The sequence below is a fragment of the Dendrobates tinctorius genome, unplaced genomic scaffold (assembly GCF_039654945.1).
Source record: "Dendrobates tinctorius isolate UK_male_01 unplaced genomic scaffold, ASM3965494v1 ptg000231l, whole genome shotgun sequence".
Classification (NCBI taxonomy): Eukaryota; Metazoa; Chordata; class Amphibia; order Anura; family Dendrobatidae; genus Dendrobates; species Dendrobates tinctorius.
The window spans coordinates 19,314,732-19,341,620 of NW_027361898.1; the positions used below are offsets into that span (position 1 = coordinate 19,314,732).

The 26,889-nt window shown below is 40.8% G+C and overlaps 1 protein-coding gene across 5 annotated transcripts in view; it reads left to right on the plus strand.

Moving 5' to 3' along the window:
- Positions 1 to 26,889, plus strand: part of GDPD2 (glycerophosphodiester phosphodiesterase domain containing 2) — a 102,824-nt gene that overhangs the window by 64,652 nt on the left and 11,283 nt on the right. For all 5 annotated transcript variants that reach the window (XM_073556130.1, XM_073556131.1, XM_073556129.1 and 2 more), the window contains 4 exons: positions 2,458 to 2,561; positions 2,680 to 2,773; positions 19,810 to 19,869; positions 19,958 to 20,056. In XM_073556130.1, the coding sequence (XP_073412231.1) occupies positions 2,458 to 2,561; positions 2,680 to 2,773; positions 19,810 to 19,869; positions 19,958 to 20,056 (357 nt within the window). The remainder of the gene's footprint in view (positions 1 to 2,457; positions 2,562 to 2,679; positions 2,774 to 19,809; positions 19,870 to 19,957; positions 20,057 to 26,889) is intronic.

The following is a 26,889-nucleotide window of genomic DNA, read 5'->3' on the forward strand; positions in this document are numbered from 1 at the left end:
CAAAAGTACAACTCATCCTGTAAAAAACAAGCCCTTTATACGACTATGTGGACAGGAGAATAAAAAAAAGTTATGGCTCTTGGAAGAAGGGGAGGCAAGATCATAAACAAAAAAAGTGGAAAATCGCCTGGCGATGAAGGAGTTAAAATCCTTGTACTAGCTATGTAATAGCGGCACAAGAGGGCCCCCCCCACTTCATTTTTCGTATCTTCATGATGGGTTTATTGATAAACTAATAAATAATCCTATCTGTAAAACGTAATTGGGGTTAGTGTACCTCCTGAATGTGTAGACAGTTATCAGGTAGAATATGCAAGGCAGTAAGCGCAACATTTTCACTAGTGACCACATAACACAAAACAGGAAGTGCCGTCATAGGGATTTTGGAATACCAGGATGGTGCTTAATAATTATAATGTAACTTTTTTCTCTCCAGTTTGTAAAACCGATTAAACATTTTAGGTCACTCTTAATATAAGCAGTCCTGTGCTCAGAATCCTCATCTCTTGGTCAGAGTATAAGGGTATGTTTCCACGGTCACTATTGGCAGCGCTTTGGACGCAGCTCCGTGCTAAGTGCTGCCGGCTTTGTACACTCGGTGATTCCGCATGTATTCACTGAACTGAGCGTCTTTGCAAGATAAATAGATAGGCTGCAGTCTAGAAAGACGAGGCGCGTGTCCAGTTACGCTGGGAAGTCGGAGGCGTCCCTCCACGCATAGTGGACATGGGATTTCATAAAATCCCCTCCACTATTCTGTAACATCTGGCCGCTGCGGCTGTACGCAGCGTCCAATCCGCAGCAAATACTGACCGTGGAAACATACCCTTAGTGGCTACAAAGAGCGTCTCTCTGGAGGACCTGTCCTGTGTAACACAGACAGCCCAATGATGTGAATGTGTGTGTAGTTCAGCCTAGACTGTATTTATTTATTTTACTCAATTATATAGCGCCATTAAATCCACAGCGCTTTACACACTGCATCGTCTGTATAGACTCTTGGTGATTGTATGGGTTATTGTTTGTGTGTGTGTGTGGAGCGCAGCAGAAAACCCCTAAGAGAACTTCTGTCCTGTGAGAACTATTTTTTTTATCAACTGTAGTAAAGGACCATACTGTGAGTGAGTCTAGAAACATTGCTTCCTTTTTTAGGGACTGTATACCTTTTTCTTTACTGTTCACCTTTTTCTGTAGATTGATGAAGGTGAATGCAAACTTAGACTTGTTTTTTTTTTTTTTTTCTTTCTCATGAAATGACTTATTTTCTGCTACAGTGAAGCATCACTTAGGACAGCAGTATGCAATGCACGTCCCATGCATGTACAGAGTCTTAAGCAATGCTATCCAGACACACTTCTGGAAAGCGGCCATACTAGCCAATTAATTTTGCTCTATACAAGTAATTTTTGCAGGAATGTGGAACTTTAATTATGTTTACAAGCATCAAAGTATTTTTTTTTTTGTTTTGTACAAAAAACGCACTCAAAAATACAATTAAAAAAACACTAATTCACTTAACAGGTGTGGAAATGCTTCAGAAAATCTGCAACATCAAAATCTTATCATTGTGGGAACATAGCCTCTGTTGCTTTCGAGAGAGGAAAGAGACACCATGTTTAATAATCATGGGAAATTGGATAGTGAGATCAGAATTAGTTTTGCTATATATTGGGGTTAAAGGATGTTTTTGTATAAAATTGCCACAGTATCTTTATTTTCTGATGACTACTGTGTGCTGTGAGATTCACAAGCAAAAGGAAAAGCTACTCAACTGACAAATGAAACCGGTTTCTTCTAATGCCTCCATGCCTATGATTGTGTCTAGAATGCTTTTGGGATCACCAGAAAGAAGTTTTCATTGATGTGTAGATTTGTTATTTTCTGGGTATCTTCACATTTCAAAAAGTGCAGACTTTTCTCGAAGACCAATGTTACGTTACACAGCTTTGGGTTTAATTAAAAAGGTCCTTTTTAGAAAAAAAAATGTGTTGTAAAATTCCCTGAGCTTGCTAATTCTTCTGCTCTTTTCCGTTTTTTGTGCTGCATCAGTCCTTTGCAGAGCTATTAACATTTATTGTTCTTGGAGCACAGCATGTGAAATCTCTGCTTGCAGATCAACTGGGAGTTTCTTCAGAGTCTTCTCTGGGGGCGCGCACTTTCACCTCTCCATTCCAGACACTGCCTATCACAGCTCAGCAGCATGTAGGAGGCAAAGGTGAAGTTGCGCACACTCTCAGAAAAGATTAAAAAAACACCCAGTTCATCTGCAAGCGAAGATTTCACATAAAGTGCTCCAAGACCAATAAATGTGAATATCTCTGCAGTGGAGTGACGCAGCAGAATCTATTTTAAAGTGACAGATCCTTTTTAATTCAAGTTTTGATATAGTGGCTGTAGATAAAGTTGTCCTGTATAAATAGCTGCCTATTACTGAAGTCTTGATCATTTGTTTTGCAGTGTGGTTGTATCTGGGTTCTCCTGGTTCTTTGTGTGTTCCTGTTTACCTTGATATGGTTATATGTCACATTGATCCTGAAAAATGACATACACAACTTCAATGAGTAAGTAGGATTCCAGTCTCCTCCTTTTCTAGACTTTATTATGTGTGCTAGCGGGATCGTGCTTTCTGATGTCTCCATAATATTTCTGAATATTACTATTTTTTTTCTTTTTAAACAGGGAAATCTTCCGGCTTGCAGGTTTTTGGGAAGACTGGTCAGTTATCTTTATTACGGTGGCTGCTGTGCTGGCGTCATACTGCTTTGTCCTTCTCGTACGTATTATTTGGTAATTGGAGTAGACGAGTTGACAGAATGCATGAATGAATTTGGCAATTTCTTTAACTTACATTGATTTCAGTTGGGGAAAGAGTGCATGTCTCTTTATTTGAAGAGGAATCAAATTTCTTTAGATACAGTGGCATGTAAAAGTTTGGGCACCCCTGGTCAAAATTACTGTTATTGTGAACAGTTAAGGCCTCTTTCACACATCCGTTTTTGACCATCAGTCAAAATCCGCCAGTTTTTGAAAAAAACGGATCCGCCATTTTTTTTTGCGGATCCGTTTTTTCCCACATTGAGTTGCATTACCGGCGGATATTGAGGGATGGCCATCCGTTGGATCCGTTTTTTTGCGGATCCGCCAAAATGTTTGCGTCCGCCGGCATGCCTGGACGGGACCCTGCAACGTTGTTTTGGCTGTAGGATCCGCATTTTACAGTGCGCTTGCCCGGCAAAAGGAAGTCTTTCTCTCTCTCTCTCTCTCTCTCCTGCGGTTCCTTTAAAATTCTGCATTCAACGGATCCGTCAAAAAAACGGTCCGGTGGCATCCGTTTGCATTAGTTACAAACGGATCCGCTTTCCGCCATTTTGGCGCATTTTAACTGACAAGAAAAAACGGAAGTGTGAAAGAGGCCTAAGCAAGTTGACGATGAAATGATCTCTGAAAGACCTAGATTAAACATTTTCCTTTGTATTTTAGGCAGAAAATATTTTTATTTTTATCTTTACATTTTAAAAATTACAAAAAGGAAAATGGGCTGATGCAAAAGTTTGGGCACCCTGCATGGTTAGTAACTTGTAAATACTTTTTGTAGCAAGACAAGAGTCTTTCTTGAGTTCTGTGAGATTCCTGGGTCGTCTTGCATGCACTGCTATTTTGAGGTCTAGCCACAGATTTTCAATGATGTTCAGATTAGAGTACTTTGAGGGCCATTGTACAACCTCCAGCTTGCGCCTTTTGATGTAGCCCATTATGGATTTTGACATGTGTTTAGGATCATTATTCATTTGTAGAAGCCATACTGTTATGAATGGGTCACCGAGGAGGAGAGCAGGTCCAGACTAAGCCACAGAAAACCAGAGAGGTTGGTACCTAAGCAGATTGCAGACCCCTGATCCTTTCCACACAACTAGCAGTAACCGTGGAGCGTACCTGCGATGATCCTAGATGCCTCGGCACAGCCAGAGAGCTAACTAAGCCTAAAGCAAGAAAGGGGAAATCTAAACTGCCCCAGAGCAGACCCCAAAGGAATAGATAGTCCCCAAACATATATTGTCGGTGAGACAAGATGAAAACACAAACACAGGCAGGAAAATAGACTGAGCAAATGATGGGGCCTACACTGACCTACAGGACAGGAAAGGAAAGACATTGTCTGCAATCACGCAAAAAACCCTGCAAAAAGTCCAACACATCTGATGCAAAAAACACTGAAGTCACACGACTTCGCCCCCCACTATATCAGCACTCTGGTATATTCTGAAAGCAGAGCAAAAAGAAACCAATCTAACAGGGGATAAAACAAACTGGCACAAGCAGTAACATATGGGCGGTGATTCAGCACAGCCCCAGGTGGAGCTGGGAGAAGAGATAGACAAAACCATATCAAATGCAAACAGAATAGCAAATAAACCACTTAGCTGAACATGCAGGGACAGAGCTGGAGAAATCAGACCTCAGGAGGAACAGGAAGCAAATCACTAGCAGGGATAGAGGGAGTCGGCTGTCTTAAATCCCAATCTGAAACCCCATCTTTATCCGGTGGCAAGTCTCTGTCAATCAGATCAGCTCCATTACCTCCAGTAACCACCAGAGGGAGCCCAGAAAGAGATCTCGCAACCCCTCTGTCGATCTGTCCAGCTCCACTACCTTCAGTAATAACCAGAGGGAGGCCAGAAAGCGAATTCACAACACCATTCTCTTTTTCACTTCATCTTTTTACAGACTGTGTTATTTTTACATCAACCATTTGTTGAAATTTCATTGAATCCATTCTTGCCTCTATCCATGAAATGTTCCCTGTGCCATTGGCTACAACACATCCCCAAAGCATGATTGGTCCACCCCCATGCTTAATGGTTGGCGAGATGTTCTTTTCTTGAAATTCTGTGCCCTTTTTTCTGACTCTTCCATGAAGGTTATATTTGTGTAGGTGTCTTTGAACAGTAGAACAATGTACCACAACTCCAGAGTCTGCTAAATCTCTCTGAAGGTCTTTTGCAGTCAAGCGGGGATTCTGACTTGCCTCTCTAGCAATGCGATGATGGTGAACAAGCCATTGCCCTAACAGACTAATTAAGTCTGGAGAAGTGGGCAGCAACTAACAGAATGGTTTTTAACAGGGAGAAATGCAAAGTACTACATATGGGCAATAAAAATGAAAAAAGCATATATAGAATGGGAGGAATAGGGCTAAGTGACAGCACATGTGAAAGACTTTGGTATACTAATAGATCACAGACTGAATATGAGTCAACAGTGTGATGCAGCAGCAAAAAAGGCAAATGCAATTCTAGGATGTATTAACAGAAGCATACAGTCTAGATCACGTGAAGTCATTATTTCCCTCTACTCCTCTTTGGTCATACCTCATCTGGAATATTGTGTCCAGTTTTGGGCACCACATTTTAAAAAAGACATCAACAAACTGGAGCAAGTTCAGAAAAGAGCGACCAGAATGGTGACCGGTCTGCAAACCCTGTCTTATGAGGAAAGGTTGCAGGATTTGGGAATGTTTAGTTTGCAAAAGAGAAGACTGAGAGGAGACTTAATAGCTGTCTACAAATATCTAAAGGGCTGTCACATTGTAGAAGGATCAACTTTATTCTCATTTGCACAAGGAAAGACTAGAAGCAATGGGATGAAACTGAATGGGAGGAGACACAGATTAGATATTAGAAAAAACTTTTTGACAGAGTGATCAATGAGTGGAACAGGCTGCCACGAGAAGTGGTGAGTTCTCCTTCAATGGAAGTCTTCAAACAGAGGCTGGACAGACATCTGACTGGGATGATTTAGCGAATCCTGCTTTGAGCAGGGGGTTGGACCAGATGGCCCAGGAGGTCCCTTCCAACTCTACGATTCTATGATTCTATGAAGTTCTGAAACCTTGGTCAAAGTTATATGCGCACACAATATCAAAGGGTCCTCACATTTTGCATCTACCCATTTTCCTTTTTGTAATATTTAAAATGTGAAAGATTAAAATATATAATATATATTTTTGCCTGAAATACAAAGGAAATGTGTCATCTTTAACTTTGGTCCTTTAAGAGATCATTTTATCTTCAACTTGCTTAATTGTTCATATTAATAGTAATTTTAACCAGGGGTGCCCAAACTTTTCCATGCCACTGTAACTTGTCCACAATTAAAAAGTTAGAAATGTCCCTTCATATTTTGTAAAAGGAGGAAGGAATGACCGAGTTAAGTATAATTCTTTTGTCTCCAAGCACTTCCAACATGTGGTATGGGAAGCAAAATCAAGGTACATTGCCAACCATAACTTACCGTATTTTGCGGATAATAAGACACACCCGAAATTCTGAGGAGAAAAAGGGTCGCTGCTGGAGGAGGCAAGAGTGGCGCGTTGCTGCAGGCCACAGGCTGGGATGAAGGGGGTATTTTAATGTGTGCCACTGTGGGTGAATATAGCTGTGGTGCCGGGGGGCTCTGCCGGCATTTTGTGAAAGCGGCCATTTTCCCAGAGGCCACCGTATCACAGTAATGGAAATGCGCGGGGCTGCGGGCTTTCACAAAATGCCGGCAGAGCCCCCCCCCCCCCGCACCACAGAGCACCGCAGCCATTTTCACCCGCAGTGGTGCACATCGGAACACCCCCTCATCCCAGCCTGCAGGAACCCGTCACGCTTGTCTGGGACCATGCTCCACCGCGGCCAGTAAGATATGTCCACATTATAAGACGCACCCTCATTTTCTTCCCAAATTTTGGGGAAAAAAGTGCGTCTTATAATCCGAAAAATACCGTATAACTGCCAAAGTGTTGATCAGAAAAGTTTTGTTTTTCTGCAATAAAAAATGTTATCGGCACTTCCCATGTTTTTCTTCTCATGCCTTGTTTCTATCGTGAGCCATACAACAGGGGCGGACATTCCATTGGTGCAACTTGTGCAGCCGTACAGGGGCCCAAGAGTTAAGCCCGTGTCACACTAAGTGAGATCTCTAGCGAGATTGCTGCTGAGTCACAAGTTTTGTGACGCAACAGCGACCTCAGCAGCGATCTCGCTGTGTGACACCTATCAGCGACAGGCCCCCCCCAGCCGGGTATCGCTGATGGTGCTCGAATGTCCTTAGTTACCCGTGTCCTCGCTGGTCCTGATCTCTGGTGAGATCTGCCTGTTTGACAGGTCATCAGCGATCATATAGCGACACATCAGCGATCCTGACCAGGTCATATCGTTGTCGGGATCGCTGGTGCGTTGCTATGTGTAATGGGACCCTTAGAGACCCTGCTACCACCTCCAAAGCAGATGGAATTGTGCACGATGATGAACTATCGAACTGCAAAGGGAAGACACGAATATTGTTCTTGCACAGGGCCCTCTTCTGTGTGTGTCTGCCATCGCTGCACACTATAAACTTGGAGAATACTCGAATAGATTGTGAAATTATAATTCACCACTTATTTACTTGGGCAGCAGAGCAGTCTGGGATGATCTTCAGAATAAAAAGTGTAGCGCCATGAACTGTAGAAGAGAGCAATTATTTTGTGAGCCTGTCTAAAAAACAAAAAAATCAGAAGAATCTGCAGATGTATGTTCCATATGTTTTTAAATGGGCTCAAACAACTAGAGCTAAGCCAGGACTAAATCTAGTGCTTTAGCTCTGCTTTGTGTGTATATATTCTACCTTGTCCAGGCAGAGAACCTGTATGGACAAATATCCCCATGGTATGTATGAATACAGACCCTGCAGGTAGATCCCCATTCATGTTCCATTCTCACACTACACCTAGACAGCTGCTGGAATGCAGAATAAGCGCAGAAGCAAAGATAATTGCAGTGTCCTGCAGGCACAGAACAGGCTGCGACTGCTTCTTGGGGCAAAACACCTTCGAGTGAAAAGAAAGAACAGTTTTGTGATCGTAGGAGAGTAGTTTTTATTTATTTTTACCCACAACTGTTGAATTACTTAGAACTGCATATTAATTTATGTTGAAAAAGTATACAGGGCTAGAAAGCGGGGAATCCTATTAGAATCGCTGAACATTTCAATAAATAGTTGATTCGGAAAATGTTTCCTTTTAAGTTAGAACCTGTATTCTTCACCATGGAAAGTGTTAGTGTGTCCTCTACATTCTCATTCATATAGAGAGTGCATGCAAGACTAAGCAAACACCCATGCCTCCTTACAGAGCAGCTCCTGGGTCTTCGTATGGGGAAAGTTTTACCACCATTAGGCTATATTCACATGTTGCTTTTTAGCTGTGTTTTTTTTTCTGCTGCCAAAACCCGAACTCTTGCAAAAATGCAGGTTTTCTTACCCATCATGCTGCTTTTCTTAGTGCGTGTTTGCTGCGTTTTCCAGGGTCCCAAATTTCAGCTTTGCTTCCACCATACAAGCATGAATAATACAAGGTGTTACGCCACCAATGCAAGACGTATGTGAAACCATAAAAAAATTTTCAGGGGGGGGGGGGAAGGCACAATTTAATCAAATTATTTAAAGGAAAAAGTGTCTGAAAAAAATCACTATTCTGAACAAAAAAAGCTAGATTCATGTACTGTATGGCGCACAGCCATGAACGAAGGTTACAAGAGTTGATGATAAAATACACAACTGCAGATGTAAAAACAGCAGGGTGAGGTTGAATTGGTAGGGCATTGTTTACTTTACACATTAGTAGGGCATTGAGTTGGTAGGGCATTGTTTACTTTAACCCGTTTCCTACAATGGACGTAATATTCCGTCCATGGGACCCTGGACCTAATTCCCATGGACGGAATATTACGTCATAGCGATCAGCGGCGCCCACGTGGTGAGCACCGCTGATCGCGGCCGGGTGTCAGCTGATTATCATAGCTGACACCCGGCACAATGTGTCAACCCCTTGCACACCGCGATCAAACACGATCGCGGTGTACCGGGGGTTAAAGGGAAGCATCGGCAGGGAGCGGGCTCCCTCCGTGATTCCCTGAGCCCCCCACAGCAGCGCAATGTGCAACGCTGCTGCGGGGGGCTCCATCCCTGCAGGTCCCCGAATCCAAGATGGCGACGGGGACCTTCTTCGGGGGCCTGCAGGGAGCTGGCTTCCTCAGTGCCTGCAAAACGCAGGCACGAGGAAGCCTTGTGCAGTGCCTGTGACAGATCGCTGATCTGTCACAGTGATCTGTTATGTGACAGATCAGCGATCTGTCACATGACAGTTATTTCCCCCCTGGGACAATGTAATAAAGTTAAAAAAAAAAAAAAAAAAAAAAAGTGTACAAATAATTTTAAAAAAATCGCTAAATAAATTTAAAAAAATTCACAAATAAATTCATTATTTGGAAATAAAAAAACAAAACAATAAAAGTACACATATTTGGTATCGCCGCGTCCGTAAAGACCTGCCCTATAAAACTATCCCATTAGTTAACCCCTTTAGCGAACCCCTTAAAAAATAAAAAACGATGCAAAAAATGATTTTTTTATCATACCGCCGAACAAAAAGTGCAATAACGCGCGATCAAAAAGACGCATATAAATATCCATGGTACCGCTGAAAACGTCATCTTGTCCCGCAAAAAACAAGCCGCCATACAGCATCATCAGTAAAACAGTTATAGCTCGCAGAATAAAGCGATGCAAAAATAATTATTTTTTATATAAAATTGTTTTCATTGCATAAAAGCGTCAAAACATAAAAAAAACCTAATTAAGGTATCGCTGTAACCGTACTGACCCGAAAAATAAAAGCGCTTTATCAATTTTACCGCAGGCGGAACGGTGTAAACGCACCCCCCCAAAAGAAATTCATGAAACGCTGGTTTTTGTTCATTCTGCGTCCCAAAAATCGGAATAAAAAGCAATCAAAAGATGTCACGTGCCCAAAAATGATACCAATAAAAACGTCAACTCGTCCCGCAAAAAATAAGACCTCACATGACTCAGTGGGTCAAAATATGAAAAAATTATAGCTCTCAATATGTGGTGAAGCAAAAACTATTTTTACAATAAAAAGCGTCTTTTAGCGTGTGACAGCTGCAAAACATAAAAACTGCCATAAATAGTAAATCAAACCCCCCGTTATCACCCCCTTAGTTAGGGAAAAATAATAAAATTAAAAGAAAATGTATTTACAGTGGGGGAAAAAAAGTATTTAGTCAGTCAGCAATAGTGCAAGTTCCACCACTTAAAAAGATGAGAGGCGTCTGTAATTTACATCATAGGTAGACCTCAACTATGGGAGACAAACTGAGAAAAAAAAATCCAGAAAATCACATTTGTCTGTTTTTTTTTTCATTTTATTTGCATATTATGGTGGAAAATAAGTATTTGGTCAGAAACAAGCAATCAAGATTTCTGGCTCTCACAGACCTGTAACTTCTTCTTTAAGAGTCTCCTCTTTCCTCCACTCATTACCTGTAGTAATGGCACCTGTTTAAACTTGTTATCAGTATAAAAAGACACCTGTGAACACCCTCAAACAGTCTGACTCCAAACTCCACTATGGTGAAGACCAAAGAGCTGTCAAAGGACACCAGAAACAAAATTGTAGCCCTGCACCAGGCTGGGAAGACTGAATCTGCAATAGCCAACCAGCTTGGAGTGAAGAAATCAACTGTGGGAGCAATAATTAGAAAATGGAAGACATACAAGACCACTGATAATCTCCCTCGATCTGGTGCTCCACGCAAAATCCCACCCCGTGGGGTCAGAATGATCACAAGAACGGTGAGCAAAAATCCCAGAACCACGCGGGGGGACCTAGTGAATGAACTGCAGAGAGCTGGGACCAATGTAACAAGGCCTACCATAAGTAACACACTACGCCACCATGGACTCAGATCCTGCAGTGCCAGACGTGTCCCACTGCTTAAGCCTGTACATGTCCGGGCCCGTCTGAAGTTTGCTAGAGAGCATTTGGATGTTCCAGAGGAGTTTTGGGAGAATGTCCTATGGTCTGATGAAACCAAACTGGAACTGTTTGGTAGAAACACAACTTGTCGTGTTTGGAGGAAAAAGAATACTGAGTTGCATCCATCAAACACCATACCTACTGTAAAGCATGGTGGTGGAAACATCATGCTTTGGGGCTGTTTCTCTGCAAAGGGGCCAGGACGACTGATCCGGGTACATGAAAGAATGAATGGGGCCATGTATCGTGAGATTTTGAGTGCAAACCTCCTTCCATCAGCAAGGGCATTGAAGATGAAACGTGGCTGGGTCTTTCAACATGACAATGATCCAAAGCACACCGCCAGGGCAACGAAGGAGTGGCTTCGTAAGAAGCATTTCAAGGTCCTGGAGTGGCCTAGCCAGTCTCCAGATCTCAACCCTATAGAAAACCTTTGGAGGGAGTTGAAAGTCCGTGTTGCCAAGCGAAAATCCAAAAACATCACTGCTCTAGAGGAGATCTGCATGGAGGAATGGGCCAACATACCAACAACCGTGTGTGGCAACCTTGTGAAGACTTACAGAAAACGTTTGACCTCTGTCATTGCCAACAAAGGATATATCACAAATTATTGAGATGAAATTTTGTTTCTGACCAAATACTTATTTTCCACCATAATATGCAAATAAAATGAAAAAAAACCCAGACAATGTGATTTTCTGGATTTTTTTTTCTCAGTTTGTCTCCCATAGTTGAGGTCTACCTATGATGTAAATTACAGACGTCTCTCATCTTTTTAAGTGGTGGAACTTGCACTATTGCTGACTGACGAAATACTTTTTTTCCCCACTGTATTTCCATTTTCCCATTAGGGTTAGGGCTAGAGTTTGAGCTGAGATTAGGGTTAGGGGTGTGTTGGGGTTAGGGTTGGAGTTAGAATTGGGGGGTTTCCACTGTTTGGGCACATCAGGTGCTCTCCAAACGCAACATGGCGTCTGATCTCAATTCCAGCCAATTCTGAGTTGAAAAAGTCAAATGGTGCTCCTTCATTTCCAAGCTCTACCATGCGCCCAAACAGTGTTTTACCCCGACGTATGGGGTATCAGCCTACTCAGGACAAATTGCAAAACAACTTTTGGGGTCCAATTTCTCCTGTTACCCTTAGGAAAATAAAAAATTGGGGACTAAATGATCATGTTTGTGGAAAAAAATGATTTTTTTATTTTCACGCCCGGGTGTTATAAACTTCTGTGAAGCACTTGGGGATTCAAAGTGCTCACCACACATCTAGATAAGTTCCGTGGGGGGTCTAGTTTCCAAAATGGTGTCATTTGTGGGGGGTTTCCACTGTTTTGGTACATCAGGGGTTTTCCAATCGCGACATGGTGTCCGATCTCAATTCCAGCCAAAAAAGTCAAATGTCGCTTCTTCCCTTCTGAGCTCTGCCATGCGCCCAAATAGTCATTTACACCCACATGGGGGGTATCAGCGTACTCAGGACAAATTGTACAATAACTTTTAGGGTCCTGTTACCCTTGGGAAAATAAAAATTGGGGGTGAAAAGATCATTTTTGTGGAAAAAATATGATTTTTTAATTGTACGGCTGTACGTTATAAACTTCTGTGAAGCCCTTGTGGGTTCAAAGTTCTCACCACATATCTAGATAAGTTCCTTGTGGGGTCTAGTTTCCAAAATGGGGTCACTTGTGGGGAGTTTCCACTGTTTAGGTACATCAGGGGCTCTCCAAACGTGACATGACGTCCGATCTGAATTCCAGCCAATTTTGCATTGAAAAAGTCAAACGGCGCTCCTTCCCTTCTGAGCTCTGCCATGCGCCGAAACAGTGGTTCCCCCCCCCACATATCAGGTATCAGCGTACTCAGGACAAATTGAACAATAACTTTGCAGTCCAATTTCTCCTGTTACCCTTGGTAAAATAAAAAAAATTGAACCTGAAGTATTTTTTTTGTGAAAAAAAAGTTCTGTTCATTTTTTTAAAAAAAATTCAAAAAAATTCCTGTGATGAACCTGAAGGGTTAATAAACTTCTTGAATGTGGTTTTGAGCACCTTGAGGGGTGCAGTTTTTAGAATGGTGTCACTTTTGGGTATTTTCTAGCATATAGACCCCTCAAAGTGGCTTCAAATGTGATGTGGTCCGTAAAAATAGAATGGTGTTGCAAAAATGAGAAATCGCTGGTCAACTTTTAACCCTTATAACTTCCTAGCAAAAAAAATTTTGGTTCCAAAATTGCGCTGATGTAAAGTAAACATGTGGGAAATGTTACTTATTTAGTATTTTGTGAGCCGTATCTCTGTGATTTACAGGCATAAAAATTCAAAGTTGGAAATTTGCGAAATTTTAAAAATTTTCGCTATTTTTTTCACAAATAAGCGCAAGTTATTTGAATGAAATTTTACCACTAACATGAAGTACAATATGTCACGAGAAAAGAATCACCGGGATTCATGGAAGCGTTCCAGAGTTATGGCCTCATAAAAGGACAGTGGTCAGAATTGTAAAAATTGGCCCGGGAGTTAACGTGCAAACTATCCTTGGTAGTGAAGGGGTTAACACATCACTAATTTAAATAAACTACACTTGAAGTGAGGAAAAACAAAATCACAAATTTTTCACTTCCTGCTGTACCTTCAATTTCTTTAACCCCTTCCTGACATGAGACGTACTATCCCGTCCATGGGACCCGGGCCCCTATGCCCATGGACGGGATAGTACGTCTACCGCGATCAGCGGCGCTCACGTGGTGAGCGCCGCTGATCGTGGCCGGGTGTCAGCTGATTATCACAGCTGACACCCGGCACAATGTGTCAGGGGCGGTCACGAACCGCCCCCGACACGTTAACCCCTTGCACACCGCGATCAAACACGATCGCGGTGTACCGGGGGTTAAAGGGAAGCATCGGCAGGGAGGGGGCTCCCTCCTTGCTTCCCTGAGCCCCCCACGGCAGCGCAATGTGCAGCGCTGCTGCGGGGGCTCCATTCCTGCAGGCCCCCGAATCCAAGATGGCGACGGGGGCCTTTAGGGGCCTGCAGGAAGCTGGCTTCCTCAGTGCCTGCAAAGCGCAGGCATGAGGAAGCCTTCTGCAGTGCCTGTGACAGATTGCTGATCTGTCACAGTGATCTGTGATGTGACAGATCAGCCATCTGTCACAGGACAGTGATGTCCCACCTGGGACTATTTAATAAAGTAAAAAAAAAAAAAAAAAAAAGTGTTTAAATTAAAAAAAATCGCCAAATAAATTAGAAAAAAAAAAATATTCCCCCAAATAAATCCATTTTTTAGAAATAAAAAAAAAACAAAACAATAAAAGTACACATATTAGGTATCGCCGCATCCGTAACGACCCGCCCTATAAAACTGTCCCATTAGTTAACCCCTTTAGCGAACCCCTTAAAAAATAAAAATAAAAAACGAAGCAAAAAATGATTATCATACCGCCAAACAAAAAGTGTAATAACGCACGATCAAAAAGACGCATATAAATTTCCATGGTACCGCTGAAAACGTCATCTTGTCCCGCAAAAAACGAGCCGCCAACCACCATCATCAGTGAAAAAATAAAAAAGTTATAGCTTGCAGAATAAAGCGATGCAAAAATAATTATTTTTTATATAAAATAGTTTTCATTGCATAAAACCGACAAAACATAAAAAAACGACCTAAATAAGGTATCTCTGTAAGCGTACTGACCCGAAGAATAAAACCGCTTTATCAATTTTATCGCACGTGGAACGGTGTAAACGCACCCCCCCAAAAGAAATTCATGAAACGCTGGTTTTTGTTCATTCTGCGTCCCAAAAATCGGAATAAAAAGCGATCAAAAAATGTCACGTGCCCGAAAATGGTACCAATAAAAACGTCAACTCGTCCCGCAAAAAAATAAGAGCTCACATGACTTGGTGGGTCAAAATACGGAAAAATTAGAGCTCTCAATATGTGGTGATGCAAAAACTATTTTTACAATAAAAAGTGTCTTTTAGCGTGTGACAGCTGCCAAACATAAAAACCGCCATAAATAGTAAATCAAACCCCCCGTTATCACCCCCTTAGTTAGGGAAAAATAATAAAATAAAAAAAATGTATTTATTTCCATTTTTTCGTTAGGGTTAGGGCTGAGATTAGGGTTAGGGGTGTGTTGGGGTTCGGGTTGGAGTTAGAATTGGGGGTTTCCACTGTTTGGGCACATCAGGGGCTCTCCAAATGCAACATGGCGTCTGATCTCAATTCCAGCCAATTCTGAGTTGAAAAAGTCAAATGGTGCTCCTTCCCTTCCAAGCTCTGCCATGCGCCCAAACAGTGTTTTACCCCCACATGTAGGGTATCAGCCTACTCAGGTCAAATTGCAAAACAATTTTTGGGGTCCAATTTCTCCTGTTACCCTTAGGAAAATAAAAAATTGGGGGCAAAAGTATCATTTTTGTGGAAAAAAGTGATTTTTTTTTTATTTTCCCGTCCGAGCGTTATAAACTTCTGTGAAGCACTTGGGGGTTCAAAGTGCTCACCACACATCTAGATAAGTTCCGTGGGGGGCCTAGTGTCCAAAATGGGGTCACTTGTGGGGAGTTTCAATAGTTTAGGTACATCAGGGGCTCTCCAAACGCACATGACACCCGCAGACCATTCCATCAAAGTCTGCTTTCCAAAATGTCACTGCTTCCCTTCCGAGCCCCGACGTGTGTCCATACAGTAGTTTTCTCCCACATATGGGGTGTCAGCGTACTCATGACAAATTGGACAACAACTTTTGGGGTCCAATTTCTCCTGTTACCCTTGGGAAAATAAAAAAAATTGGGGACTAATTGATCATGTTTGTGGAAAAAATACGATTTTTTTATTTTCATGCCCGGGCATTATAAACTTCTGTGAAGCCCTTGGGGGTTCAAAGTGCTCACCACCCATCTAGATAAGTTCCTTAGGGGGTCTCGTTTCCAAAATGGGGTCATTTGTGGGGGTTTCCACTGTTTAGGTACATTAGTGGCTCTCCAAAGGCAACATGACACCTGCAGACCATTCCATCAAAGTCTGCATACCAAAACGTCACTACTTCCCTTCCGAGCCCTGACGTGTGTCCATACAGTAGTTTTCTCCCACATATGGGGTGTCAGCGTACTCATGACAAATTGGTATCAGCATACTCAGGACAAATTGTACAACAACTTTTGGGGTTCAATTTCTCCTGTTACCCTTGGGAAAATAAAAAAAATTGGCGACTAATTGATCATGTTTGTGGAAAAAATATGAATTTTTTATTTTCACGCCCGGGCGTTATAAACTTCTGTGAAGAACTGGGGGGTTCAAAGTGCTCACCACACATCTAGATAAGTTCCTTGGGGGGTCTAGTTTACAAAATGGTGTCATTTGTGGGGGGTTTCCACTGTTTTGGTACATCAGGGGTTTTCCAATCGCGACATGGTGTCCGATCTCAATTCCAGCCAAAAACGTCAAATGGCGCTGCTTCCCTTCCGAGCTCTGCCATGCGCCCAAATAGTGGTTTACCCCCACATTTGGGGTATCAGCGTACTCAGGACAAATTGCACAATAACTTTTAGGGTCCTGTTACCCTTGGGAAAATAAAAATTGGGGTGAAAAGATCATTTTTGTGGAAATAATATGATTTTTTAATTGTACCGCTGTACGTTATAAACTTCTGTAAAGCACTTGTGGGTTCAAAGTTCTCACCACATATCTAGATAAGTTCCTTGGGGGGTCTAGTTTCCAAAATGGGGTCACTTGTAGGGGGTTTCCACTGTTTAGGTACATCAGGGACTCTCCAAATGTGACATGGCGTCCGATCTGAATTCCAGCCAATTTTGCATTGAAAAAGTCAAACGGCGCTCCTTCCATTCTGAGCTCTGCCATGCGCCGAAACAGTCGTTCCCCCCCACATATCAGGTATCAGCGTACTCAGGACAAATTGCACAATAACTTTTGCAGTCCAATTTCTCCTGTTACCCTTGGTAAAATAAAAAAAATTGAAGCAGGATTATTTTTTTTGTGAAAAAAAGTTAGATGTTCATTTTTTTTTAAATATTCAAAAAAATTCCTGTGATGCACCTAAAGGGTTAAAAAACTTCTTGAATGTGGTTTTGAGCACCTTAAGGGGTGCAGTTTTTAGAATGGTGTCACTTTTGGGTATTTTCTATCATAGACCCCTCAAAGTGACCTCAAATGTGATGTGGTCCTAAAAATAAAATGGTGTTGCAAAAATGAGAAATTGCTGGTCAAATTTTAACCCTTATAACTTCCTAACAAAAAAAAATTTTGGTTCCAAAATTGTGCTGATGTAAAGTAAACATGTGGGAAATGTTACTTATCAAGTTTTTTGTGTGCTGTATCTCTGTGATTTAAGGGCATAAAAATTCAAAGTTGGAAAATTGCGAAATTTTCAAAATTTTCGCCAAATTTCCGTTTTTCCCACAAATAAACGCAAGTTATTTGAATGAAATTTTACCACTAACATGAAGTACAATATGTCACGAGAAAACAATGTCAGAATCACCAGGATCCATGGAAGCGTTCCAGAGTTATGACCTCATAAAGGTACAGTGGTCAGAATTGTAAAAATTGGCCCGGTCATGAACGTGCAAACCACCCTTGGGGGTCAAGGGGTTAAAAAAAAAAAAAGCGAATTATCAGCGTTTTTCTGCGTTTTTGCACTTACTCGTGGCTTTCTGTGGGTGAAAAACTGTAAAAAGCAGCAAAACAAAAATGCAACTTGTGAACATAGCCTTATGGCAATACAAGTAGCTGCAGAGTCTAACAAGGAGAAAACCTCATACTGCTTCCGTATAATGGCCCACTATATCTTAGATATGCGGCAAGTGAGTAAATGACTTTATTAGAAGAAAAAAAATCATTTTGCTTGAAGGGAAATAAAGAAATGTTTCTACTTGATTTGCTCTCTGAGTCTGTTTGGCTACAAGCCCCTTTCCCTCTTGTCCAGTTTCCTTGTGCAAAGCCAAACCTTTTGGGTCTGCAGAGTGACTGGAAGTCATGTGTGGTGTTACTCGCTAGAGATCTACACTATCTACTGTTATATTTTACTTTTTATGTAGCTCCATTTTATGCATTATTGGATTTTACATGTGTGCATGTGCTGTATTATGTCTTGGTCACTGTAGATCCCTCTTATCTATTAGATATTCCTCAAACATTTTGTGCATGGATAGCATGGATATTTGTGGCTTTTCTTTCTGAGGGGAGGGGGGGCCATACAATTGGGACCACTTATTGTGGTTTTAGCCCACTTTGGGAATATTATACAGGATACCTGTGAGATCCTTTTTCTAGTGTATATAATAGGTATAATTGATTGCTCTTGATTCATAGAGGGCCCATACATATTTTACACCTCCACTTGTCTTTTTGCTTATTGTTGGTTCTGTTTTTTAGGTTTTCTCCTTTTTTTAAATGTGTTATTACTTAAGTGATTAAAATCGATTAAAGTTATTCTCTACAGATAAATAGAAATTCTAAGTGACCTTGTGACTATGGCAGGGTTCCAACATTTTCCTTATTCATTCATTTTTTTTTTTTTTGCATCAAAAACTAGTATGTACTGTATGTATTTAATAAGTTACTCAAAAAAAATTTTTTTTTCACTAATTAAAAAAAAAAAAAAGTGAACGTACACCTTGGCATGTTTCTTGTCAGTTCTCTGCTTAGTTTACACCACTTTCTTGTGTTAGAAGTAAAATGGAATCTGTCAGCAGGTTTTTGCTATTCAATCAGAGCACCACATAGTGTAAGGAAACAGCCTGATTCCAGGGATGTGTCACTTGTTAGGCAGTGTGCTGTAGTTTCTATACAATCAGCATTTTATCAGCAGGAGATGATCACTACAGGACTACATCTCCTGTGCCAGGCAGTCCAGCTAATCTGTATCCCTGCCCCCACCACTAATTGGCAGCTTGCTGACCATGCACAGTGTGCACAGGAAGCTGGCAGGGGTGTGGGCAGGGTTATACACAGCCCAAAAGACTTAATTCTGGTACATCTACATCACATAAACATGGATTCTGTCAATGCTGCACCAAGCAGCCCAGTAAGTGACACATCACTGGAATCAGGATCTCTTGCCTTACATTATGCTGCTCCCAGATAACATGGCAAAGACCTGCTGCCAGATTCACTTCTAAAGGTTTGTCAGTAAAAAAAAAAAAAAAAAAAAAGTTTTGTCATGCGTCAAAAATAAGCCATTTTAGCATGCAACTGGTCCATTACAGACTATGTATTTCATCGTCTTCTATGGCAGTATCGTTTGTCATTGTATACATGAAGTGTTATGTGCATGTAACTCTGGCTGTTGGCATAGAACTAATCTCCAAATGATTCTGTCCTTTCCAATAAGTATTCACACTGATCCAGTAATGACCCTAATGGCCAGTGATTGATTCAAAGTGAACCTGTCAGCAGTTTTGGCTAATATAAGATACGGCCACCGCCTTTCAGGGCTTATCTGCAGCATTCTATAATCCGAGCACTGACACTCGGATCTGACAGAGTTTGATCCGAGTGTAATTTGTATAATCTGCCCCAATTCTCTCCCATGAGAGAGCAGACGGCCGTGTGACCCCAGACTTCTAAAGGCATATGACCTACATTTATAGGGTTATTATAAGTTTATATTTTACAAGGTTTTTTTTTTTTATAATGCTTTTCCTAGAAAAGTTGGTTTGTCAAGCCTAAAACGGAAAAGTATATGTCCATTGTATAAAAATGAAAAAAAAAAATAAACTGACAGATTTAATGAAAAACGAAGCTCCAATATAGAAGAGGAAAGTCTCGCTGTATAATATGAACATTGTGAGACAGCCCCAGATCTTGGCAGCTACAAGTCTGCGCACATCTCCAGCAATCGCGTTGTGCCGCTGCCCTCTGCTGGTCATGCAGGAGATTGGACACTTGTAATGACTAATTAGTTTCCTCCACATTTCCTCTCCTGCAGTTGCTCTCCATGTGCATGGTAGTGTGCGCGCAGCCTCTCAATCTACACTGGCTACATAAGGTGAGATCTCGGCGCCCTCTCCTGTTCTTTTCTTGCATTGCGCTACTTTAAGTTTACTAACACAGTCATTGTTTTTTAAATTTGTTAGATCTTTTTGTGTTTCTGTGTCGCCTTGGTTTCCCTTGGGATTATTGGCCTTGATTTGAGGTGGAAAATAGAGTGGAAAGCAGTTGCCATCTCTTTGCAGGTAAGTTTGCAGCCTATAGCCTTCTAGGCCTTGGGAATATGAAACCGCAGTAACTGGCTCTGTCACCAGGGTCTGGTAGAGGAAATATCCGCATACCGTTCTAGCGGAAGTATCGGAATCTGGTTTTTGCAACTTTTTTTTAACCATCTTTTATTCATTTTTCTATTACAAAAAAAACACAGTTTGTTTTGTGGGATATATATTTTTATAGTTGTATAGTTTGAGTTGTTATGGATGTTGCCATTTTTGTTTATATTTTTGCTTGTTTTTATAGTATGTTTTGATGTAAAATTAAAGGTGATTTTTGTGTGTTTCTTATGAGTTAACTTTTTTTTATACTTTTTAATCGTTCATTTTTTTAACATAATTTCTTAGTCAAACAAAGGGGCTTAAACCTTCTTTGTTTTGATCACGTATGTAATACACTGTGGTACAAGTGCAGTGCGGTGTATTATATGTGCCTGACAAAAATTCTACTGACGTACCTACTCCTCGGTACCCCGTGATTCACTGCACAGTGTCCAAGGTGACAGAGGGGGCTCCCTCCGTCAGACTCCTCATAGGACTCCAACGTGTAAGGAGTTGGCTGAATTGGTCCCTTGAGCCACAATACTCGCTCCTTGCTTTTATGTCCCACCTTGCAGAGGGGAGTGAACACTGTGATGGAGCAACTGCCCCAGGATCACTCACCCATGGGGACCTGAACATAACTTTTAATGTCCTAATGTAAAGTGGTATGTGAAAAGTCATTGCAGTAATGGGAATTCACGTTATTAGCTATACACCATTGATGAGTAATACATTACTAGGCTGCATAATTTAGCAGATTTTATTTTTACATTTGCTTTTCTGGCATTTTGTTTTCACGTATAAATCTCCTAGTCCTATATGTGCAGGTGAGCTCTTCACCTGCTTCTCGCCCTTAGACCGTTCTCCTCCCAGGAGCCTGTATGACTGCTCTAGTGTTAGACACCTAGGAGAACAGTACAAGCTGCTCTATTTTCACAGTCTCAGGAATGCATTTTTCTGCTAATAAACTTTACTATTTATGACCTTTAATGATCAACATCTTAAATCTCGGTGCAACTGAATCCAGACTTGTAACCATAAAAACGTACAGGTTTCCTAGAAGTCCAGCACAGCATATCATGGATAACAATTTTACATTTCAATATCCATCCTGTTTTAATGTAAAATAATATTTAACCTTAATGTATTGGAGGGGATGAAGAGAAAATGTGTTGATTTATTTCGTAACATATCTGGGAAGGAGCTCCGTTTTTGAGGCAGCTCACTGGTGTTACCCATCATGAGATGTTTCTTGTGTGGCACCTCGGTAATGAGATGCCTCTTTATATATAGTCCATTAGTTGAAGCAGCTGATATTATTTTTCACTAAGGGCCAGGAATGCTTTCTAATTACTGATAGATTTCACTTGGTGTCAGGACTTTTCATGGCTTTTTGAACCTCTTTCTCATGTATACAATACATTTTCTCATTATTACACATAATTTATGAGTAACTGAAAAGATGGTAACAAATTGCAAGCTTTTGAGACTACGCAGGTTTCTTCATCAGGCATTGACTAATACAAAATCTGAAGAATCACATATTTATACACAAGACAGCACAGAAATAATGTAATAGAAAAGACAAATGATGTGAAGCGGAATAATCATTATGGGAGAGAGATAAGCATAAATATTGAAACAGTTCATAGATAAGCAGTGTGAAGGTTTTATTGCCCTCTGATTGCGGTCTGGTTCTGTTGTGATGACCCCAGAAGGTCTGAAGAGCAAATTCCTTAATTGATGTAAAAAGACATAAATCCATGCGACACATTTAAACATTTTTGTATCCCTGGTCATAGCATGATGGACATTAAATTACTTGTATTAGTCTACGCCTGATGAAGAGACCTGCATAGTCTCGAAAGCTTGCAATGTGTTACCATCTTTTCAGTTAGCCATTAAAAGGTATCAACCACTGAGGACTCTCAATTCTGAATATTCCTCTATCTACTGGCTAACACGGTACAAAGATATACATCTTTCCTGTAACATATGGACATCTATGGTTTGATTTCTTTTCCTGTGTGGACTGGATGGGTTGTTACCGAAATCTGGTGAGAATTTCATGTCAATTCCAAACACACAGTAATTTCCAGCGATCTCCGGCAGGAAGGTAGTTATAAAAATAGAATTCCTTTATTTCTTTTCGTTAAAAGAACATGTTACAGGTAGTTGATACCCCAGTGGATGGGGAAAAATCCAACACGTTTCAACTCAAAAGAGTCTTAGGCTAGTTTCACACTAGCGTATTTTCCATGCAGCGCACGGCGCCGCTAAGCCCCGCCCCCTCCCGGCTCCCTGCCTGCCCCATCCGGTCATCGCCGCCTATTATCGCACACAGCCGCATGCGATCTGCGCACCCTATCTTTAGCATAGGGTGCGCAGACCGTGCGCTGGCCGTGCGCTAGTAGGATTTTAGCGTTCGCTGCGCACTTTTGAAGGTGCGCCGAGCGCGCCAAAATGCAACATGGTGCGTTCGTCGCACACGGGCACACCTTCAAAAGTGCGCAGTGAAAATCCTACTAGCGCACAGTCTACGCACCCTATGCTAAAGATAGGGTGCGCAGATTGCATGCGGCCGTGTGCGATAGTAGGCGGCGATGACCGGATAGGGCGGGCAGGGAGCCGGCAGGGGGCAGGGCTTAGCAGCGCTGTGCGCTGCATGGAAAATACGCTAGTGTGAAACTAGCCTTAATCATGGATTACAAATTCTGACAAAATGTGACATTTTAAAAGTCTCCGGACAGAAGTGAGCAGGTGGTTGGCAATGCCCTCATTAGCATGTTTAATTGATGTATCCAATTATCCACACCCAACCTCCAGGTTGAAGACAAGTTAAAAAGAGAGAGAGATAGAGGGAAAAAAAAAAAAACACACAAAAAAAAAAAAACCCTCTCAAAATTTTTTACTTTACCTGCAATACCAGAAAGAGAATACATTAAAAGAATATATAAGAGGACTATACACATCTGTTTCTAAACAGTTAAATACATGCTTGACACAGCAAAAACAATTATTTTGGCGGTATTATTTTACTTGTACTGCATGATCAAATCTTGTCTGGTGTTCAGACCTGTTGGGACTCTGAAAGAAAGAATGTGACTCAACAGATTCCAAACTGGACAATTTAACAAGTCTTCTTCCTTTTGTTTAGGTGGAGCTGGTATCTTGGCTCTCTTATGTTTCCTTCCCCATAAGAGAGCCAAGATACCCGCTCCGCCTAAACAAAAGGAAGAAGACTTGTTAAATTGTCCAGTTTGGAATCTGTTGAGTCACATTCTTTCTTCAGAACAAATAGAAATCCCTTCTAAGGGACTAGTATTTTGTCCCACCAATAAATTTGATATTTTCAAGACATTGTTAGATGTCAATAAAATGGCACGTAATTTCACCCTCAAATGCCACTATGCAGGATCGGATGATTCTAATATTAATCAGACTACTTTGTCCCCTTATGATTCTGACATGAATAAAATCACTCCTTTTGTTGAACTATTGTGAGTAGCAGAATTGACACAATTAGAATCAGAATCCAGAACATACGATAAACCCCCTGATGGAGTTTTTAAAACCCAAAACCCATTTTTTTTTTATCCTCTGCAATTACGCCCGAAAATACTAGATACTTTTCAGGAGCTGATTGAGAAGGACCTGACTGCATTGGATCAAAATTGTAATACTGGGAAAAACAATCTTAATAAAAATCAAATTACAGCATTAAACCATCTAAAAAATAACAGGGATTTAATTATTCAAAAGGCTGATAAAGGGGGGGGGGGTATAGTGGTCTTGGATGCAGCATTATATTTTAGAGAAAATACAATACTTCTGGAGGATTCAAACACCTACATTTCCTTGCCTGATGATCCAACACCATTCTTTAAAGAGAAGCTTAAAAAACTTCTAGAAGAAGGATTAAAAGAGGGAATATACAATAATAAAAATATGGAATATTTGTTGGTAGATTTTCCCATTATTCCAATATATCATGCACTTCCCAAAATCCACAAAAATATCTTTCCTCCCCCGTTCAGACCTATAATTTCGGGGATTGGGTCATCAAACGAGAGACTGGGAGAATGGGTGGATTTTCATTGCAACCACTTGTTAGGCAGCTACCAGGGTATATTAGACACTAAAGCCCTTATCACAGATATAACTGAACATTCCAGGAATTCCAACTATTCATGGCTGACATGTGACATAGTGGCACTATATTCATCTATTCCCCACCACATTGCTATGGAAACATTACAAAGCTACATGTCAAAACACAGCTCATTCCCTGTAAATTTGAGAAATTTTTTACTGTCAGCCGTATATTATCTATTGACGCACAACTATTTCAAATTTGATGGCAAATATTACTTACAGAAACGGGAAGTTAGTATGGGGGGGAAATTTTCCTCCTCGCTAGCCAATTTGGTAGTGGCAGTTTTTGAGGAAAAATGTATCTTTAATGAAAACAATATTTTCAAAGATAAAATATATAGATGACCAGATTTTTATCTGGAAAGGTTACAGGACACGGAAGTCACAAACTTTGTTAATTATTTGAATGATAATCCTTTCAATTTGTCTTTCACTTTCTGCCAAGAAAAAATTAAAATGTACTTTCTTGATGTGACTTTAGTGGGCAACGATGAGACCATTGAAATGTATCCATATAGCAAAGAAATTGGCTCAAATTCCATCTTAGAGGCCTCACCATGTCAACCAGTACATGTAACTAAAGGGGGTTTTACACCTAGCGATATTGCTAGCAATATCGCTAAAGCATCACCGATTTGGTGACGCAGCAGCAATATCGCTAGCGATATCGCTATGTGTGATAATTACCTCCGACCGGCTCCCCCACTGTATGTCATTGATCGCGCAGCTCCATTTCTCGTTGGGCGCTTCCTGCTGGCGCCGACGAGCGACGTGTGGAGGCGGGCGGGAGGACGTCAGGATCTCCGCGTCTGAAAGGTAAGTATCGTCCGCTGTATCACTGTGAGATCTGCCTGTGTGGCAGCTCACTAGCGACCATTTAGCGATGCACCAGCGATCCTGACCGCATCATATCGTGGTCGGGATCGCTGGTGCATCACTAAATGTAAAAGGGCCTTAAGACTATACCCATAGGAGAACTGATTAGGGTTAAGAGAAATTGTTCTAGACCTGAATAGTTTGAAACAGAAGTGAAAAAAAACTCTATCTAGGTTGCAATCCAGGGGATATCCTAATTGGAGCTTACAAAGGGCAAAAAATTGATGAAAAAATGGACAGGAAAGTACTTTTAAAACATAACAAAAATAAAGTTGCACAATTTTCAGGAAGACAATGTGGTAATATAGTTTTCTCTACAGAATTCTCGCCACAGTATCACACCATCACAGATATTATTAAGAAATATGTGCCACTCTTATACAAGGATAAAAAGCTCTGCAATGTCCTACAGAATAACAGAGTTCAATATATAGCCAAGCGGGCTCCTACTTTGGCGGATAAATTATCCCCTAGTATGGTAACCAGTAATACTTTTTCACAAAATTCTACATGGCCCTCATATAGGGGATTTTTTAAATGCGGCCACAGTTGCTGCATCTCTTGTTCTTCTGCACTTAAAAGTAAGTCTTTCACATCAGTACAAACTGGAAACTCTTATCCCATTCATAGTTTTATAAACTGTAATACTCCCGGTGTCATATATTTAATTCAGTGCATGGAATGTGAGGTGCAGTATGTAGGTTGCACTATTACTCCCTTAAAGAAATGCATTAGAAGACATCTATCCGACACTACTAATCCTGATGCATTGAATGTCTCTGCGGTGTCCAAGCATTTCATTAATTGCCATAACAGAGACCTCACCCATTTCAGATTTCTAGGCATAGAAAAAATAAAAAAATCGGTAAGAGATGAAAATTTTCAGCAAAAAACCCTCAATCGGGAATCTTACTGGATATTTAAATTATGTACAAGAGTCCCAACAGGCCTGAACACCAGACAAGATTTGATCATGCAGTGCAAGTAAAATAATACCGCCAAAATAATTGCTTTTGCTGTCTCAAGCATGTATTTGACTGTTTAGAAACAGATGTGTATAGATATATATATATATATATATATATATATATATATATATATATATATATATATATATATATATATATATATATATATATCTTTTAATGTGTTCCCTTTCTGGTATTGCAAGTAAAGTAAATAATTTTGAGAGGGTTTTATTTTTGGCGTGGTTTTTTTTTTTGTGTTACTCTCTCTCTCTCTTTTTAACTTGTCTTCAACCTGGAGGTTGGATGTGGATACATCAATTAAACATGCTAATGCTACCACCTCCTCACTCCTGTCTGGAGACTTCTAAAATGTCACATTTTGTCAGAATTTGTAATCCATGATTAAGACTCTCTTGAGTTGAAACACGTTGGATTTTTTTCCCATCCACTGTGGTATCCACTACCTGTAACATGTTCTTTTAACGAAAAGAAATAAAGGAATATTTTTTTATAACTACCTTCCTGCCTGAGATTGCTGGAGATTACTGTGTGTTTGGACTTGTATCCGCCAGGTCAGGGCGGCTCCGTGCGACGGTGTGGTTCCTGCTATCCGGAGGACGCTAAGGGATGAGCTGAAGCATTTTTTTCAATTTCATGTCAATAACACCTTTATAAATATATCTACTTAGACAATTGGTGACGTGTTTAATACTTATTTCACCCACTGTGTGTGTGTATGTATGTGTATATATATATATATATGTG